Here is a 19508-nt window from a genome sequence, read left to right on the forward strand (position 1 = left end):
TATTTGCTTACCACCTTCTCAAACTTAAGCTGGCTATGCTCTAAGCACCACTGATTTTGTGCTCCCTTCCCTTTTCCCCACCCCCGTCAGGAATATATTTTCATATATTTGGGTCTTCTGAGAATATTTAGCATTTTAAGAAGATGATGTAAACTACATATTGTTTGTTCCTCAGTTAGAGCCCTGAGTCACCACAGTTTATTCATACCTGAAATCTCTTCATCTGCTTTAAAAATCACCATTTTCCCTCTTTAGTTTCTTAACTGCCTCATTCTCTCAAGGCTGTCACAGACTTCAAGGAGTCTGTGAGTCCATCTTGTTACCCCACAAGGGGACACACTACACTCAATAAAATCTCTTTACCTAATATTTCAAGACCTCTAAGATTGAATGCTCTACAGCTCCAGAGGATCCATGTGATTACTTCACTAGCCTTACACCTAAAACAGCGTTCCTAATATCTAACATAACTTTGTTGTTGTTGTAGTACTGCATGTCCTATATACTATCAACATGAAGAACAGATTGTTCTTTTTTCCTTGGCAGCAGACTTTGAAAATATTTTATGTTAACAAGTACCTCTGTTCCCCCAGTGATACCAGATTTCACACTCATTGAAGAGCGAGCATCACTGCGTCATCCTGTCTCCACTACCTCCTCTCATTCTCACCACTTCTGCTGATATATAGTATGTCTTGGAAAATGAAAGGCGAATGCCTGACAGTCACCAGACATAGCCCTGGGGGCTTCCAAAACCCACGGCTGTAGTTTATTCTCTAGACTAATTAGCAGCCCCAAGGAAACTATTACTGGCTGCACTTATGAAGTAGCACTTCTGCAAGTTCCTACCTTGCTGCTGGCCAGATGTCAACAATTAAGCTGATTCCTTTGCTGATTTAGCCTCTGGTCAAAAGTATGAATAGTGAGGACTACTAGAGGTGATACAATATACTAAAGGAAAAGAATAAAGATATACAGCAAGGAGCGTGCATTTCATCCCAGTTCTGACAGTGACTCATGTTTTTTATCCTAGTTTCTCCATCTCTAACTCTGGTGTGGCAACATTTCGCTGCCTCCTAGTCCTGCGGTGAATAGAATTGAACAGACACAGATATATTCTTCCCATGGAAAACGTAGATTTTCTTTAAAGAACAATTTTTCCAAAGCATACCCAACAACCCAAAATGAAAAACTGACAAAGACTGACTTGGAAAATTGCTTTTTGGGAGAATCGAAGCAGAATTTTCTTTCATCTGTCCCCAGCTGTTTCTTCAGTCATGCATCATCCAGAGCACGATAGAATCCTGCAGCTAGCATCGCTTCATGTCTGCTGAACACCTGTGCTTGCTCCTGCAGGCTCACGCTTCCTGATGTTCCTCAAGCAGAAGCTTTTACAGGGAGCAACCACTGAGTACAAGGAAGCAACAGACCACTCTTACAGGGAGCCAGCAGAGGCTGTATCTGCCATAACACTACTACAATAATTCTCAAATCATCATTTTAACAGGAAAGTGAGTTATGTCTGAATATATTCAGGTTGCTTTAACAATGAGGGGTTATTCACTCCTTGCTGTAATACCTAAGTAATGCCATGAGATGCCACCTTAAATGCCAGACAAATCTCTTGACCCCAGCATGTAAAGAGAGAGGCCAAGATTCACTTGGATTTGCTCCCATGGGTCTGTTGTCTCACTCATCCCTTCCTGTTCTTGGAGCAGCTCCACCCAAGCACCGCTCCCACATCTGCAAAAAGCCAGATCATCCTCACAGTTAGTTGCTGCAACCGGGGCTTAATTTACACAGCCAAGTACTTAAACACAGCATGCTTTTAAAATGGCAGAAAACAGGACAGAATTCAGTGAATATTGATAAAGTCAGCAAATGGGAAATAACTTCAGAATTAGTATTCTTTGCAATATATGTAAATTTAAGGATATATATTAGTATATGATCTCCACTTAACAATCTCATGTGAATGAATACGACGTGAAGCTGGTATTCATTTCAGTGGAAATACATATCAAGAAATATTGACCCAAGAAGTAAATATCGACCAAAGCTGAGATGGGTTCAATACTTATCTCATGGAACAATAAATCACAAAAAACCCCCACCACAAATACAAAACAAATCAATAGATGTATTATAATGATCTTTCTAATGGCATGGCTAAACTTTCATCTTCAGTGGATGTCACTCACACTGAAAACAGAAGTCAGTAAAATTTAAATACTTAACTGTAGTATTCAAAAGATAGCAAATGATCATATAAAAGCAATACTATGAAAATGGTTTATGATTCTTTTTTTAAAGTCACTCATTGCAATTGCACAAACTTCCACCGAATTACCAAAATTAACATTCTAAGGCAGGAGGGAGCATCAAATATTACGCTGCACTCAGTTTTACAGCAGCCTGAATACATGTGCTTTTTTCCACGGCCAAACTGACTGGAAATCATTAAGGTTATGCAGAATCTTTTCCATTCCAAAAGCTAGCAATAACAACAGAATTTTGCACGTTACTGCTGAATGAATTAAAACTGGTCAGATTCATAGCATACAACTGCACATGTTTTTTGGAGCCTGCAGTTTTCTGAGATTTGTGTAACTATTAGTAAAGGTGAAGAATTGAGAAATGAAGGAAATGCCTGTTAAGGGAGGGTCACCATTGACTAATGAGGCAGGCACATTAAGCAAAGGACAAAAAAAATGATGGCTCCAGAAAGAAAGATATAAGTAGTTTATTTATCTTAGAAAATGTCATCTGAGGAAAGTATGGAATTCAGAAAAGGTTCAGGCAGCAGACAGTAACTAGGGAACATTATTTCTGGAGGGCAGAAATTCATTTTAATGCAACAAATTTCTGAGATAAAGCTTTCCTGCTAAAAAACATTGTGAAAATGTTGGCAGGGCTTTACAGAGACATAGGGACCCACAGATCTTGTTAATCTTTTCTGTGGCCCCAAAAATGAAAGCTTCTTGGACTGGAAGGACAGGGAAGAAGGCAGAAGACTCTTCAAAATATTTGTCAGCTTCTCTGGCATTTGCCACTCTGGGAGGACCTAAGAGTGTTCTGAAGCCAGGTGGATCATCCCACTCACCTCTGCTAGAGCGGCACAGCTCTGTGCTGGGCTGAGGGAAGGAAGGCTTGTGACTTTTGCGGCTCAGCACAGGAAACCTCTCAGGAGAAAGCCCAGATGTGTGGGGCTTTCTCACTCCTTGTTCTGATCCTTTTGTTATTTTCCATGAAGCTGTGTCATAGAATCACAGAATCACAGAATCACTAGGTTGGAAAGGACCTTTAAGATCATCAAGTCCAACCATTAATCCAGCACCACCATGTCCCCTAAACCATGTCCTGAAGCGCCACATCCACACGTTTTTTGAACACTTCCAGAAATGGCGACTCCACCACCTCCCTGGGCAGCCTGTTCCAATGCATGACCACTCTCTCAGTGAAGAAATTTTTCCTAATATCCAATCTAAACCTCGCTTGGTGTAACTTGAGGCCATTTCCTCTTGTCCTATCACTAGTTACTTGGGAGAAGAGACCAGCACCCTCGTGGCCACAACCCCCTTTCAGGTAGCTGTAGAGAGCGATAAGGTCTCCCCTCAGCCTCCTCTTCTCCAGACTGAACAACCCCAGTTCCCTCAGCCGCTCCTCATAAGACTTGTGCTCCAGACCCCTCACCAGCTTCGTTGCCCTTCTCTGGACATGCTCCAGCACCTCAACATCCTTCTTGTAGTGAGGGGCCCAAAAGTGAACACAGTATTCAAGGTGCAGCCTCACCAGTGCCGAGTACAGGGGCACAATCACTTCCCTACTCCTGCTGGCCACACTATTCCTGATACAGGCCAGGATGCTGTTGGCCTTCTTGGCCACCTGGGTACACTGCCGGCTCATATTCAGCCGGCTGCCAACCAGCACCCCCAGGTCCCTTTCCGCCGGGCAGCTCTCCAGCCACTCCTCCCCAAGCCTGTAGCATTGCATGGGGTTGTTGTGGCCAAAGTGCAGGACCCTGTCACTGGTTTCAAACCTGCTCCCAGGCTGCAGCAAAGGCAGGACATGTCCCAGAGGCTACGTCTCTATGAACAGATTCTCACATTAAAAAAAAAAAAAAAAAAAAAGAGGAGGAAGGAGCAACACACCAAGCACACCTTCTTCTGCCTGGCTGGCAAACAAAACAAGTGTACCGTTTATCGATATGCGGGCCAATACAACGTGATATCTTTCTCATCAGCTGTTATCCGACTTCATTTGAACTGCTTGCTTCACGATGGACTTACCACAAGTACTAGAGCTACTGACCATGGTTAATTGAAACTACCCCAGAAGCAGCTGCATGCCCAAGGCGGCAATCCCAGCTCTCTGCAAAATCTGACTGTCTCATCACGTGCTGCTAACACAGTACCGCCTCTCTATCTCCACCCTAGCAGCAGACTAAGAGGTGTGTTAAGCCTTACAGAAAAACTGGCTCATTGAGGGCTGCCACAACAGGAAAGCTCAAACTGCTCAGAGCAGGCACAGATATCATTGGTCCATGGCTTTTCCGTCCATGTGCATTTAATTGCTAAGGAATGGTGAAAGCACAGCTACTTTTTGTTCAACCAAAGCTGCCTGAGAATTTACTGACAGAGCTATTTTTTCAGTGAAAAATTAAGGGTTTGAGTAATTTATATTTTACTGCAGAAAGCATCTGTACAGATTTTTCATAGGAAACCCATAAACCAGTGTCTCTTTGCCTGAAAAAAAAAAGGTATCCTTTTCCTTTTTAGCCAACTATTTACCAGTTACCATGTTTTGGTTGGTGTGTAAGAAGTGAAAAATTTCCACTGAAGAAAACTATTCTCCTGATGTTACTCTCTGACAGCAATGAACTCAACACAGTGCTGCAGCCCAGGTGTGGAGGATCTCTCTGGAAGATCAGTGTGCAGAGCTGTCATATTTGGGTTTCAAACAGGAGCAGAACTGGTCCCAAAATTAATAGCGGGCTAACACAAAAAAGTTAGGAATGTTTTGTGGTGAATTTTTTTCCATATATGACTTCAGCTAGGCTCCTGGCTCTCAGCCATTCTAAACAAAAAATCCTTTCAAAATTAGAGTGAACTTTGAAAGATACACGAGTAAGACAGACTGCACAAAAATAAAAGCACGGGATAGAGCTGTTAAATAATACCAAGTAAGAAGGAATGACCCTTTTAACAGATTTTTCACAACACTAATGATCTCTGTTTCTCAGTCCATTATCTATATCTTTTTAATAGAGGCTTCAAGGAACATATTTTTTAATAATTTATAACACTCCTATTAGGAAAATATTATGACAAAGCACAGCTCAAAACACCCTTCTCCAAAATAAGGAGTACTATCCCATCCAGAACAGTAAACCCCATCATCTACTGGCAAAGAAAAATAACTTTGAGCATAAGTTGTTTAGTTCTAAGAAAAGATCATTGGTTTGGTATGCAGACATGCTCTTTTACTTACTTCTTGTTTTTCAAACATAAATAAAGCTAGGCACTTACATAACACAGGGAATAGTTAAAGGCAGACTTATGGTGCCATGAAATGGAATTAGTAGAGTCTTACTCTTTACCTTAAATTGGCAAGCATTTACTTTTTTACATAATCCAACATCTGCTGGAAGCTGTAGGATGTTCCTGGAAAACACCTAAAACTTTTTTTTTTTTCATTACTGGAAAAATAGTACAGGAAGTACTGGTGCTAGCCTGTAAAATACAAATACTCACAGTTAAGTGGATTTCTGCAGAGGCAGTGTTTGGAGCGTAAAAACCTGTATTGGAAAACTTCAACCTCAACTGATCACTGTAGCAAAATCTACTACAGTCATTTTTTTTCTAGGTCATAACTTGATTTGGCATGCCCACTTCCCTGGCCATTTGAAACAACAGTATTTCACAGAGATGGTGCACATGATCCCCAGAGATGCCATCTTTTTTCTGCAGCCCATCTGACATTAGCGAAGCTTACAGACACACTGTGTCTTGTCACTCTGAGGTGGAAAGTATTCAAGGCAAGGAGTGGCTGAAAGGTGCCTATGAAACCAGATTAAAATAAAAGAGTGCGGTGAACACAATTTACTATTTCTTGGTACAGCCAACCAAGAAAACTGCATGTACCTCATTTTCAAGCAAGTTTCTTAAAGAAACTTGAAATTAGAGATGAAATTTTGAGCAGCCTCAAGTATGGGCTGTAAGTAATTATGTTTTTAATCTATGAAACTACTCTGATTGGTTAAAGCACAAAACAAAACTGAGCTCTCTGGCAGCCCCAGGAATGTATTTCAAGCCTGAATGATGCAAGCGGCACTCCCCTTAGCATGAGCAATAACCAACCACGCCATTTTTCTACTGACAGAATGGTGTCCTGTGTATTTTTTTCAAAGCTTTCCAGTTCCGAAATTGACTTCCAACAGAAGATCAAACTGAGATCACAGTTTCAGTTCATACCCCCAAGGTGTCCAAGGGCACTTGAACATGGTTAGCATATATAGATAACTGGTGTCCAAAGTTCCTCTATCAAGCACAGTATAACTCTACATAACAAAGCTACAGTCCCTTGTACAAGAGATCAAGCTTCTTCAGTAGCCTGCTTTAACTATGGATCAAATTTCAACTGTTGGAACTAAGAACCAACAGTAATTTACCCCAGTTTCTGCAACAAGTGCAAAATGTATTTCTTCTGTATTGTGTTTTTTAACAAACTTACAGAGAGATCAAAACATTACTGGAGGAAAAAGTGTACCTTCATGCATACAGCTTTTCTTTAAGAGAGAAAATGAGAAAGAATCAAATGTAGCAAGTATTTGTTTTGTTATGAAATGCTTTACTTAAAATCACTCAGTTATATTGATGAAGTGGGTACGAGAAGTCATCAGGAACCAAACTGATCTGATTTGGTTGTCAAGACTATGACAAATCAGTGTGATGCATTTTTTTTACAAAAGGATATATCTAATGGAAGAATCATCTAATTGTGACAAATCAGCTGCACAATCGAGAAGGGCTAGAATTTGGCTTCTATCCTTACTCACATCTAGAGTTTATAAGCTTTACCTCTGTGGAAGAATGCTGGATCAATAGCTAGTATTTAGTAATTAATGAATTAACTAAGTCCAGTTATTCTTACTGTGATAAGGGCCCTCAAGTCTAGGATCTTCCATCAGCCTCTTGTCTTCAAGGACTGTGACTGTATATCCATGTTTTGCCAGGATGCGCTGACAGAGCTGACGGTCAGTTTCACGGTGGGCAGGAGGTACATACAGAACTGCTCTTCTCGTGCGGCTTCCAAAGTTCTGGAGAATGGATTCATCAATCTACAGCAAACACAATGCAAAGACAATGGTAGAAAGATAGGGCACCCCTCAGCAGTATAATATATAGTTGCTAATTTTCACAAAAAGATACTAGTAACTTACTGTGACAATCCAGGAACTATTTCTGGTATGATTAAGAATTCTGTTTATATCAGGGACTTCTGACCACAAATTCCATTTTGTCTGCCTCCATTTTTTCTGCCTTCATTTTGGACTGATATTGCAAGGGCTCAAAAGCTCAGGGTAGCAATGGAGGATCTTTAAACTGTGGTCTTCCCTTCATGGGAACACCTTTGGCTAAAATCTGGGCTGCTCTGGTGCGCTGATAACAGTACTTGCCAGCTGACTTTGATGATGGCCTCAGGCTGACCTATGGGTCACCTAGCAGAGAGGACTTGGTGGGTCCCATGTTAACTGTTGCAAGGAACATGGGTTCTACACAGATCATAAGTGCAGGGGTCTGAGTTCTGCTGTGCAGTGTGATTAAGAAAAGGGAGAAGAGTACTGAGGTGAAAGCATGCAGAGGAAACCCAAACAGTACTGTAGATCCCTGTGCTTCTAGAAAATTAAATGTAATTTTGTCAGGACATTATTGCCTTATTAGTCCAACATGATCCAGTCCATAGGAGGACTGGCAGAGAAATTTGTATATAGGAGCAATTGGAAAGGTGTATAATGTCTCAAATTAATCCCAGGGAGCTCTTGGGTTGTCTACCAGTCACTGTCTTCCCACATAGTGCCTAGGGACAATGACATCTGCAGAAAACCCTTCTTCTGTATAATAGCCTGGGATATGAGCTTTCTGCAAGGAAAAATGGAAAAGAGCCACCCCAAACACACTGTGTGAGCTTGACATTAAGTTCTGAAAAGAGCAAATCACTGGGCCACCATCATTGGGTCTTTGGGAAAGAGGGATATCTTATGTCTTACATAAGGTGTAAAAATAGGATGTTCCATGTAGGAAAGAGGTCACTAACATCTGGAATAGTCTAGCTGTTCTTTTGCAATAAAAACACCATTAGCAGAGAAGAATTTCTTTTGTTGAAAAGCATTTGTCTTTAGGATTGAAACATACCAGCATTTAAGGGATTAAATTCAGGATATGAAATTAGTTCTTGGCAAGTTCATGAATTTCAACCTAGTGGTAGTTAGCAGTATGTCCTTTAAAAACTGAGTTATTCCATAACTTCTAATTTTAGTAAGCTTATCACTGAACGTAGGAAGTGCTACACAAACAAGGCACCACCATTTTTTGCACAGTAGCCTGCACTGAAAAAGGGACAGATGCTTTGACATAAACAAATGTCATTCAAGATGTGTCCAGTTGTTTATGGGCCTGGGATCCAGGGATAAAGTCACTCTTCTCAGCAGTCTGTTCCCCAATTACAGGACACAGTTTTACGTTACGCTTGGCTGAAGTGTAACCTTCTCTGCAGCAGTGAGGAGCACAAACTATTTCAGAGCCCTGAGCCTCTAAAGCCATGTTTGGTTTTGCTCCAGAGCAGACATCCCCCATAGAAAGGTTTAGCATCATCAATGAGGGGACCCTGAAAAATATCTTGATACAACAGAGTCTTCCACATATATTTGCTAATCATGCAACCCAGAACTACTTTAGACACTGGGATATTCAAGTAAAGGTTGAGCACATGCTGGCCGGAAGACACACAAATAGCACAGGGTAAAGTCACAGGAACTGCGTTAGGTAACCTGTCAGATGTCCTCCCTGCTGTCCCAGTGTTTTTAAAACACATTAGTCATGTGGCAAGAGAAGTGTTAGAATGTCTCAGATTGCCCTTCCCCACCACAGCACCCGCCATTCCTTCTCCTTCTGCCTTTGCCCCTCTCTCCTCTCCTCTTATCTTCTCTCTTTCCTGCTCTCCTGGAGTGCCAGCAGCTGCTGGCAGACCTTCCTCTCCATTTCCTTCCCTCCTTGTTCCTAAATCCAGCCCTTGCTCCGGCCCCCCTCCTGTGCTCCCTCTCCCTCCTCCTCCTGGCAGCCCAGCCAGACACTTCCCACTTTCCATTTCACTTGCATTGAGAAAGAAAATCAGGAGGGAGAGACACCTCTTGCTTTATTTTGCGAGCAAATCCAATTTTCCATCCCACGTGTGCTGCAGAGGCCAGTGTTGTGGGGTGAGCTGAGGACGCGTGAGGAGCAGCGAGGGGCTGCAGCCCAGGACACGTGCCTGTCCGGTTTTAGCTGGGGGTTATGGCCTGTCCCGCTCCCGTCCCTCCCGCTGTGGCTGAGGGTGCTTGCTGCCTGGTGCGAGGCTCCTGCCTTGCACTTGGCGGCACTTTGTGCGCACCCCTCCTCACTGACTGTTATTGAGCTTTTATCACGCTAACAAAAAACACCTTTCTTTGTAAAATCAAAGCCTCCTGCAGTGTCACTCCTCAAGCATTTTGCTTCAAACAAACTTTACGAGCTTCTATCTCAAGCACCCAGCAATGACTTTCTTTTCCCCAGCGGGCAGTACTCCAAGGGCCGCTCTCGCAGGGCTCACCCCAGCCTGGCTGCCGCCTCGCAGCCCACACCTGCTGCAACAGGCCATGGCCGCCCTGGGTGCCAGAGCTGTGCCCCCCGCCACTCCCTGCGCCTGGCCGGTGAGGCACAAGGGGGCAGGAACCAACCGGCTTGGAGGCGTCCCGAAGGCCCTGGGGACCCCACGATCCCCGGGGCTGGAGGCCTCGGTCCGCGCCAGCCTGCCTGCAGCAGGACCTTCCAGGGGAAGGGAGCTCCCCTTCCCGCCTCTGCGCGAGCGCTAATGCAGACGGCATCTTCCCCAGCTCCTGGGGATTAACAGAAATGTTTGGCAACAACAAACCATTTTTCTGGCAATGGCAAATATTCAAGAAAACGATGATAGTAGCATTAAAAAAAAAAAAAAAAAAAAAGGAAGCTCAAGCAATGATGGTAAACTAGGTCACTTCCACAAAACACAAAGGCAAATGGCCCCGAGCAGCCCCATGGAACCCATGCAGCAGCCGGCTCCCACTGGCTGCCTTTCACGGGTGGTCAGAGGGCTTGTGGTGGCCCTCGCACACGCAGCACGGCACAAGCTGCTCCAGCTGGCTTTTCTTGGGACACGGAGCCCAGAGACACGTAAAAACCCCTCAGGCTGCCGGTGTCCAAAGCCTCCTGAGGCAGGGTGGGGAGGGATGGAGCAGGCCTGGCTGGGGACACACTCGCCTGCGCCCCAGCCTCCCCTCCTGCCGCCCAGGCGCGAGGCACGAGGCGCTTTTATCCACCAGCTTCCCAAAAAGCCATGACGGGACCTTTGGGGCACCGAGACAAAGTAGGGCCTAAATTTAACAGCTTGACCTGCTGTCTAATCTGGTACCATTAAATAATATGAAGTAGCTCAACACCTTTTACGGTGCTTGCATGAGATCCAGGCATAGCGTTGCCAAATTTATTTCCTCTGCCCTTTCCTTTCAGAGCTATTTGCAGTCCAGGTTACAAGATGCAACGTGTCCTCTCTATTTTCTTGCCAAGCCAGTGCCATGTGGATTTTTTGTTTTGTTTTAAACTACCCGTTAGCTACACAGAATTTTAAAAAATTCTGGCCAACTGTATACTTGTAGCAAGTGATTCCATAATTTTTTCCAAAGCTCTATATTAAAATGCCTTACATCACTGGCCATGCTGATCTAGTTACTACTGGGTGTTTTTCAGAATTTCCAATATTATAGCCATAGCAGTCATGTTTATACACTTAAAGAGTCTGCTGGTTTTTATAAAATGTTTCTCAATTATAAAAATGCAGTCTGTGAAGAGAGCTGGTATGAAAGAAGCAGAGTGCAATAGATGAAAATAAGCTGTTCACATATTTCGACATTTTATGGTTCTGATTTTTTTGGAATTCCTATAACTTTAATGTGCAGCAGGCTTAGACCAAAAAAATGGATCCATAACATTTTGTATATTTGAGAATAATTGTTAAATGTTTTCATGTCACAACCATTTTTTAGCTCTTCCCCAGTTTGAAGACTCAGGTTGTTTGTTAGCAGGTCAGTTTATTACAGATTCAATACACCTTATGTGAAAGGGACTGGTAAAGAACATCTGTGGCCCATGTCTTACCTAGAGAATAGTGTGGCTGTCTCCACAGAAATTAATGAGGCTTTACAGCAAAGCTGAGATTTCCCACATGAGTTAGGATGAGGCCTACATCAGCTTTGACATGATATACCTGCTCTTACATCTTGCAAACCATTGCACTTAGCTAAGTCACTGACCCCATTTTAGTGCAACAGGCTGTTTGTTACACTGATGATCCACAGCCTTAACAACTGGTCTAAACAATCCACAATGGGCTGTAAAGTGAATAAAAATGCATAAAAATAAATTTTGTAATTTTGATTTCAGTTTATAGAATAACATGAAAAACCCAAAAGGAAAAAAATTGAGCTCCATAAAATTTATTACGGATTTTTTTTTTAAATTATAAAATCAAATGTGTATTCCTCTGCGGTCTTAATAAATGAGATAAACAGCTCAGTTTATGTAATATGAAAGCTCAAGAATTACGTAACCCTCCTTGTCCAACTGAAAATAGACATCTATTATCTGAGTTGCAATTCTTAGTTCTGTCTGTCTGCAAGTTCCACATAGCTGTGAAGTTCTCTGTTAAAGAGAAAATGTTTTGACATTTTCCTTGAAACCAGTTTATCCAATTCTAGGTTATGCATGTATAAAGATATAATTGATTGTATTAGTCTCTGAAGCTTTCCTCTATTGTACAGAATTTCTGGGTTGTTCCAAAAATCCAAAATTTGGTCAGTAACTGAACCTTATAATGTATAATTACTGTCATTGTTGTGGCCAAGAAGAAAATAGCAAAGATATTTCAAGTTGAGGAGAGCAAAACAGTTCCTTGGCATTTTTTCAGATTCCAAGAAGATTGCATAATTCCATAAATATTGATGCATTGTCTCTGCCTGGCAAGGAAGCAAATATACAGTTTGAACTGTAGCCATAGAATTTCATTGACCACCACTTCAACTGCAGAAGCAAAATTCTTCTTCCTAACATAATGGCCCAACTCATGTCTGCATAAGCTTTTCACAGGAAAGAACTCAAAAACTGTGAATCATCTTTTCAGCTACCCAGTTCTGGTGGCATTAGTCCCCGTGTTGATTACTCTTTTACACCAAGCTAGCCAAGGCTGTCAGAGTCTTGTCCAATAGCTTCAAATAATTTTACTGCAGCTTACTTTAGCCCCACTGCTTTCTGCAGGTACTGGGCGGCTGCAAAAGAGATGAGCCACTCTGCAAACCAAAAGGCCTTTGCATAAAAGGGGAGTGCAACAGAAATAACACGAAAGACAACCAGCCTTATATAAACAGCACTGGCACGAATAGCAATATTCACAGGCAGCGAACTGCCTAAATTCCCATTTAGCCAGCAAAGGAAGTTTGGATCTACCTTCACTGCTAAATACCACCTAGCACAACATTACAAAAAATCCATGAGTGGGATGCCTAGAAACTACACCACTAATATTAAACAGCATTAATAAGAAAAGCGATAATAAAAACTTAGCATGTGGTTCTAATGCCCTAAGTCATTCATTTACAGGACTGTGCAGGCCTTTATTAATTCCAAATGTGACTTTTAAATTTTTATTCATGTTTGCATAAAGCTCATAGAAATAGTTAAGTTGTTCGTACTACCATCATATTGGAAGTGCTCATAGGTCCTCTATCAAGAAGTAACAGCAAAGTTAATTTCCTGTTTCACTTTCTGGAGGATATTTAAATGTGTTGGCTTTATGTTCTGTTAGATTTCCTAATCAGAAAGGACTGGGTTGTAGAATGAAATGGTTGGAATGTAATTCGGCTTCCAATTGTTTGCTGAATAAATACAGAACAAGCAACTAGATTATTGGCACAACTTTGATGGCTGGTTTCTGGTGACTTCATAAATCCAAGAGCAAAACTGGAGTTATTTGCATAGCCATCACCAGCACCCTGAGCTGGAAGCACAGAGCTATTTTATCAAAATGCCTTTGCTTTATGATTGTCTATAGTTCACAGTACCAACTGCCTTGTCTTGAGGACACACAATAAGCCAACCCTACCACCTTACGAAAACAGCTACTTTGTGGAAAGGGCTCCAGTGAAGTGCATGAGTGAGATTCTGCCTCCATTTCCCATCTGCTGCTGATGCATCCTTCTCGAAGTTCCCTTCCTGCAAAGAGTCCCCACCCTGCCCCTCTTTCCTGACTGCTACCACAATAGCCTTGCCCTTTATCACCAAAATATCTCCAGCTATCTGCACAGTAAAAATAGCTGTTTCCTCAGTGCCTTTTGCATTTTACATTGAAAAGGGGGAGAAATGTCCTGCTTTCATAGGGTGCTGTGTGAATATGGTATCATTCCAAGGAAGCCAGTTGCTGATACCATACCATCTGATGATTGCTTTCTATTAACAGAGGTTTCATACTAGCAAAGTTCTTTGTTCTTTTGTGAGGAGAAAAGAGTTCACATCCCCCTACTGTATTCTATAAAATAAATACCCTTTTAAAGAATAAATTTACTTTAAAAATGTATCAAACCTTATTATGTATAATGTAATCTTTTCTATCCAGAGCTCACACCACACTCCATTTCTGCATAATGGCAAAAATCACCCCTTCTCATTCCATCATCTAGCTTCCTTTCTCCTTTTTCACATATTTACATTTCAAAAGTTCCCACTAGCTTTGTCTTCGTTTCTTTCCATTCCCATCTCCCTTTCTCTTCCCCAGCACAAATCCAGCCCCTCTGTGCACAGGCTCTTCTGTGCCTTCTGAGATACTATGACTTTGCAGCCGTAGTTCCCTACTCTGCCTCCCACATCTGCCTCCTTTCCCCATGCCTTCTTCCACGACACTTCTCTCCCTGCCTACTTCGTTCCCTGCTTTTTCTGACTGAAGCGAGTATATTCCATCCAAAAAATCCATAGAAAAAACGCAGACATATGCCTTCAGAGGGTGAAGTTCATCAGATTTGTTTTCAATGTCTGCATTTAAGTCATGATGAATTTTGCATTAGAGGCAGTTTTTTCTATTGACTATGAGGTCCAGCTTTCTGGCTCTGACAAAATAGAGTGGAGCACTTAAGTAGGGAGAGGATAATTTCACTCTGGATGCCCAGAGTTCTAAAGTTCTAGTAACAATTTCTCAGCTTTTCAGTAATTTCCCTCCAAATTTTCAAACATAGTTACCTGGGCCTGTAACCTGTGCAAGATGTTCAGCTAGATCTTCCTCTAGATCTTGGGTAGAACTAAAACATGATGTTTTTCTTTTTTGTTTCTTCTTTTTTTTTTCTTTTTCTATATAGTATCTCTGAGATATGGCCACATCAAAGTGCCATTATCTTGCATCTTTCATACTGTCCACTCCCAGTAAACAATATCCTATTCTATGTGTTCAGAACAAATCCATAAAAAACCTTTTTTCATTCTTCTTGTTTGCTAAACTCATTATAGCTGCTTATGGAGATAGATCTTTTACACCAAACACAAGTGACAAGGTTGAGGGCCTTGAAAGTGAAGACAGCTTTTTTCACCATAGCTGTTATATTTCATTTATTAAGATGCCAGCCTCACCCACTAACTGAATTCTCATATAATCAGCTGCATGTCTTGTTTGTTTTCTTTTTCTCAGCTGGTATTAAATGGCCAGGGATGTGAAGCAAGGTTCTTGTGAGTACCCATGAAATAATCTCCTTCAAGACCCATCTTAAAATTTAAAAATCTAATTTTTTTATACATTAGCCATGGTTAGAGAGCTAGTATGCCGAAACAGTGCCTACCACATGAGCAACAGTGTCTGACTGCTTTCTCCCAACAGCAGAGGTACTACACCTACCTGGGCAAAATGAACTGCTGTACAGCGACACCTAATTTGGCTCCGGCTGAATTAATTCAAAGAGTGGAAACACAGTGTAACCAGATAATTAGCTCTTCTCACAACTGGCTGAGAAGCAGAGCTAAATTACTTAAGGAGTGTAACAGTTTTACATCTGGCTGGTACCAAAGGTATTTCTGGCACAACACCATGCCAGGCAGACGTACACACAGGGCTTGTATGGGCTTTTTTATTGATACCTATTTCAGTTTTGGTGCCACAGCACCAACTCTTCTCCTTACTATATATTCACAAATATTTTATCATGCAGGAGGTAAGCATTCCTGGCTGAACCTGGACAGCCTGCTGCTGGATGTGATATCTCCCTCTAATGCCTTTAATGTTGGAGATTCAGAAATAAGCCTTCTATTTTTCATGTTACAGGTATTAACATTCAATTTTACACTAGAAAATGTTGACCTCTGTTCATGTGAAAATAAGGCTACAGGATTAGCTCTCCATCAGCTTTTAAAAATCCTGTAAGGCGTGATACCTGAGAGAGAAGTACTATGAGGTCTGTCAGGTTTTCCAGGCTATCAATGAAACCTGCATTTTTGCAATTTAAAAAAGACAGCTTGTGCTACGTGCCTGACAGTAATGGCTCCATCCCAGGGCATCTTGGATGTAGTTAAAGACACATTTACAGATCAAATTGGCAATTTCCAGCCCCATGCTTTTTCTGCATTTGTCTGGAACTTTCCCTTCCAAAATGAGATGAATTCTGAGATCAGAGATGCAGTGGCAAAGCTGCACTTTCCCTCAGATCTCTCCCTCCGGTTTCCCTAATGGCTAGTAAAAGATGCCAAATTTTTTTTTTTTTTTTGAGCTTATGCATACTTAGCGCTATGCATACTCTGAATGGAGAAATTATCAGACTGTGGAAGGGGATTTTGCTCATGCAATAACAATTATAACCAAATTCTCACAGCAGGCTCAACACAATACTGATTGTTTCTCTGAAGGAAGCAAGAATTAAACCTGTCCCTACCCAGTCAGAAGAGATTCTGCAGTGTGACAGATGTTATGGCTCAAAACTCAGAAACACTGGTTGTTATCTAAAGAATATTATGTCCAGCAGGGTCTTCTTTTCCTTAAAATTTATTCATGAGCTTTGATTTCACAAGACATATTGCAGTGTTTGCTTTAAGTCACTGTTTAACTGCACAATAGATTATTTTTAATAAATTTGTTTGCTGGACTACTTATAGAATAAGAATACATGTGTCACTAGTTAATTAAAAACGTGAATAATTTGGACTGTATTTTAAAGTATTATTCCAGATTCATACATGAAGATTTAAACCAGTTGTTTCCAAACTAGCTACTGTGGGTTGGCACGTGACTGTAAAAGAAAACAGTGTAAAGTTTCAACCATGACATCTGTCTCAGATGTTACTGGGTACCCAATAAAATCAAGCAAGATAACAGTTCAGCTATCTGAATAAGCAGTGGGCAAAAACACACAGTTCAAGAACACTCTTTCAAAGCAAAGTGGTAGAGATTTTTGGAGATGTTTGTCTATTCTGTTCCCTGAGATTATTATTCAGCCCACACAACCAGCAGAGTATTCTCTGGAAACAAAGAACAACTTAGAGTAACATCCCAACATGTGCAAGACATTTTGTTCATCATGCTCTAGAGGAAACTTTCAAGACAAATAGGGAGCCAGCTATGGGTGGTCTTCAGAACTTGAAGAGGAATGTGTTAGAGTAGCACAGCCCTGGAAAACATACCTATAAGGGTTAACATATGCATTTACATCTGTACTATAGGTTCAGCATGTGCGTGTGATAGTCACATCCAACCATGTATGCTGGAGGGCAGTAAGTACAGCATGTTGTAAAACCATAAGCTTCCTTCTCATTTCGAACAGCCAGCACACCAAGTTCAATGTAAATCTGCATTTTTCTCAGACAAATTGGGAAAGAATTTACAGATACTTTCAGCCAAACTGCATGCTAGCAAAACTTTGCCATTATTTCACCAGTTCTTACAGACTTCAGGTAGCCCAAGGTAAGATACAAAATGTTCTTTGCCCTTACAATAGCAATGAGTAAAAAGGAATGGACTCTAGGTGTCAAAAGCTGTAACACAATGCAACCTGCATCTGTCAGCTGTGCTTATTTCCCTTTAAATTGCAATTCTTCTTGTCATGTTGTTGAACAAATCTAAATCTGGGTACCTAGTGTACTAAAAGTTCATTAAAATATAAAATTATGACAAATGCAGCATGGAGTAGATTTCCACAACTTATAAGATAAATTTCTCTGACCTTCACAAGAAAAAAAAATCAATTTTTTAAGACTTAATGTTCAAGAGTTCATGCCAAAGTTATTTCACATATCACATATGTTTTCGGTTGTTGCAGAAGACACACTTTACAACTGCTCTCCTAAAATCAATATTGCTGATCTTTCAGCCTGTGAACCCTATCTAATCAAAGAAGCAGCCTTCTAATTTTTTTTTTTTGTTTGAACTGCTTTATGTGGATGCTGTCCATAATCTGAGAAGTCACAGATTAATGTTTATACTCCTCATACAGTTGTATATAAAATGCCAGCATAATGATAATTTCACAGTGTGATATCTGCTGCACTATTAGCAGGCATCTGTAGGATTGAAGAAAACCTGAAAGATTTGTGCTAGTGCTGATCACAGATTCCAGAGTAAAAATAACTACCTCAGTCTGGACCATTTAACAAACCACATTTTCCAACTAAAAGAGCAGTGTCTGCGTTTGTTAGGTTTTAACACCCATTCTAGGAACCCTATACAAAATAAACATGAGGTCAGGTAACCTAAGGACAAAGTAAAATTTGTGGGGCAAAGATTCCAAAGTAAATAGTGTGATTTGAAAATGTGAAAATCTTTTTTTATTATTATTATTTCTCAAATACAGTTAAATTCAGCTTCTCAGCAGAATCCCAGTAAAGATCCAAACTGACAGGCATATAGCTCTAACACCGGGCAGCTGCAGTCCTGGTGCTAATTAACGGCCTCAGTCACCTTCATGAAACCCCACTGGTCCTGATTTACATGCCTGTACTGTAAAGCCTCTGACCCGATTCCTAAAGCCAAAATAAAATACAGTCCGTGCAGCAAACTGAAATCTCCCTGGAGTCACAGAGCAATGCTGTGTTGCAGTCGAAGATTTCACGATTCCTGTGTTAATAACACCACGCTGAGGAGCTGGTAACAGCGATGTGCTTGCGCATATGCTGCTGTCATTAGATCACCCATTTGTTTGTATACAGATCTCAGACTTTCAAGCTTAGGCTAATTTTAGCTGGACTCAGATGATCCTGCCAGACTCGCTATCGCTCACTTTGCTAATTATTGCTCAGCACTCTGCTCCAGCTGACTTACCTTTTTCACTGTCTGTGAATTACTGCCAGGGAAGAAGCAGGGAGCGTTGCTTGGGGAGACCTCCTTGTATCTTCCTTGCTGAGATTTAGTCAGTTTGTTGGGTGCAATCCCATTAACAACCGCCGAAAGGATGCTGCTGGTCATGAGAGGAGTCAGGGTCTGGCAGAACAGACAGATGGCCACCACTAAGGCCAGAAGGAAGGGACGAGGGCGACAAAGCCTGCGGCACCTGAGGACTTGCCCACAAACCATGGCCACTTTGCCGTCCTCACTTCACCCGTTGCCACATTGCAGATGCAGTCCAAGGAGCCACGTCTTGCCAGGGTAAAAAAAGTTGAAAGCACGCTTTACCCAAAACTAGCAAGAGTTTTCCCCATTCCTGCTGCTGAGCGCTTTCCTGGTGCCTGTCAAGAAGTCACGGGTTCCAGAGGAGCAGAGGCTTGAGAAGTACCCTCCCATGGGGGTACGGGAACAACCTGTGAAAAAAAAAGGAGTGAGCAGCGGCAAACAGCAGCGTGCCATGGGGCGTTCTGCAAGGAGCTGTAGCGAGCTCGTCCACAGCGCGCTCTCGGGAGAAGAGACCTGCCGGCAGACAGGTGAGGAGCAGAAATTTCACTCCTGTTGCAGAAGGAACTACTCAGCCAGACAACAGTATCCAAGAAAGCAAGAGGTTAAAGTTTAACACGTCCTGTCCACAGCTGAAAAGAGCAAGAGAGTGTACCAACTTTGTGAGCAATCACTTGCTGTTTTTTTCTCTCTTGCATTCTCAATTCCCACTTTGTTTTTACAGTTTCCTTCATTCCAGTCCTTTTAAATTGCCTCCTTCCTGTCAGCATGCACAGCTTTCTCTCTAAAACTGATCATTTATCTGAAAGCTGACAGACTATGAAGATTTTTGTTCGCAT

At 41.7% G+C, this 19508-nt stretch overlaps 1 protein-coding gene across 1 annotated transcript in view; it reads right to left on the reverse strand.

Moving 5' to 3' along the window:
* The window catches only part of CPED1 (cadherin like and PC-esterase domain containing 1), a gene marked incomplete at both ends in the record, with an annotated part of 151506 nt that extends 132651 nt beyond the window's left edge, over positions 1-18855 (reverse strand). Inside the window, 2 exons of the mRNA XM_082010853.1 lie at positions 7153-7339; positions 18604-18855. Coding sequence (XP_081866979.1) covers positions 7153-7339; positions 18604-18855 — 439 coding nt within the window. The remainder of the gene's footprint in view (positions 1-7152; positions 7340-18603) is intronic.
* Between the last annotated feature and the right edge of the window lie 653 nt (positions 18856-19508).

Source organism: Phaethon aethereus, assembly GCF_964289735.1.
Source record: "Phaethon aethereus genome assembly, chromosome: 1".
NCBI lineage: Eukaryota > Metazoa > Chordata > Aves > Phaethontiformes > Phaethontidae > Phaethon > Phaethon aethereus.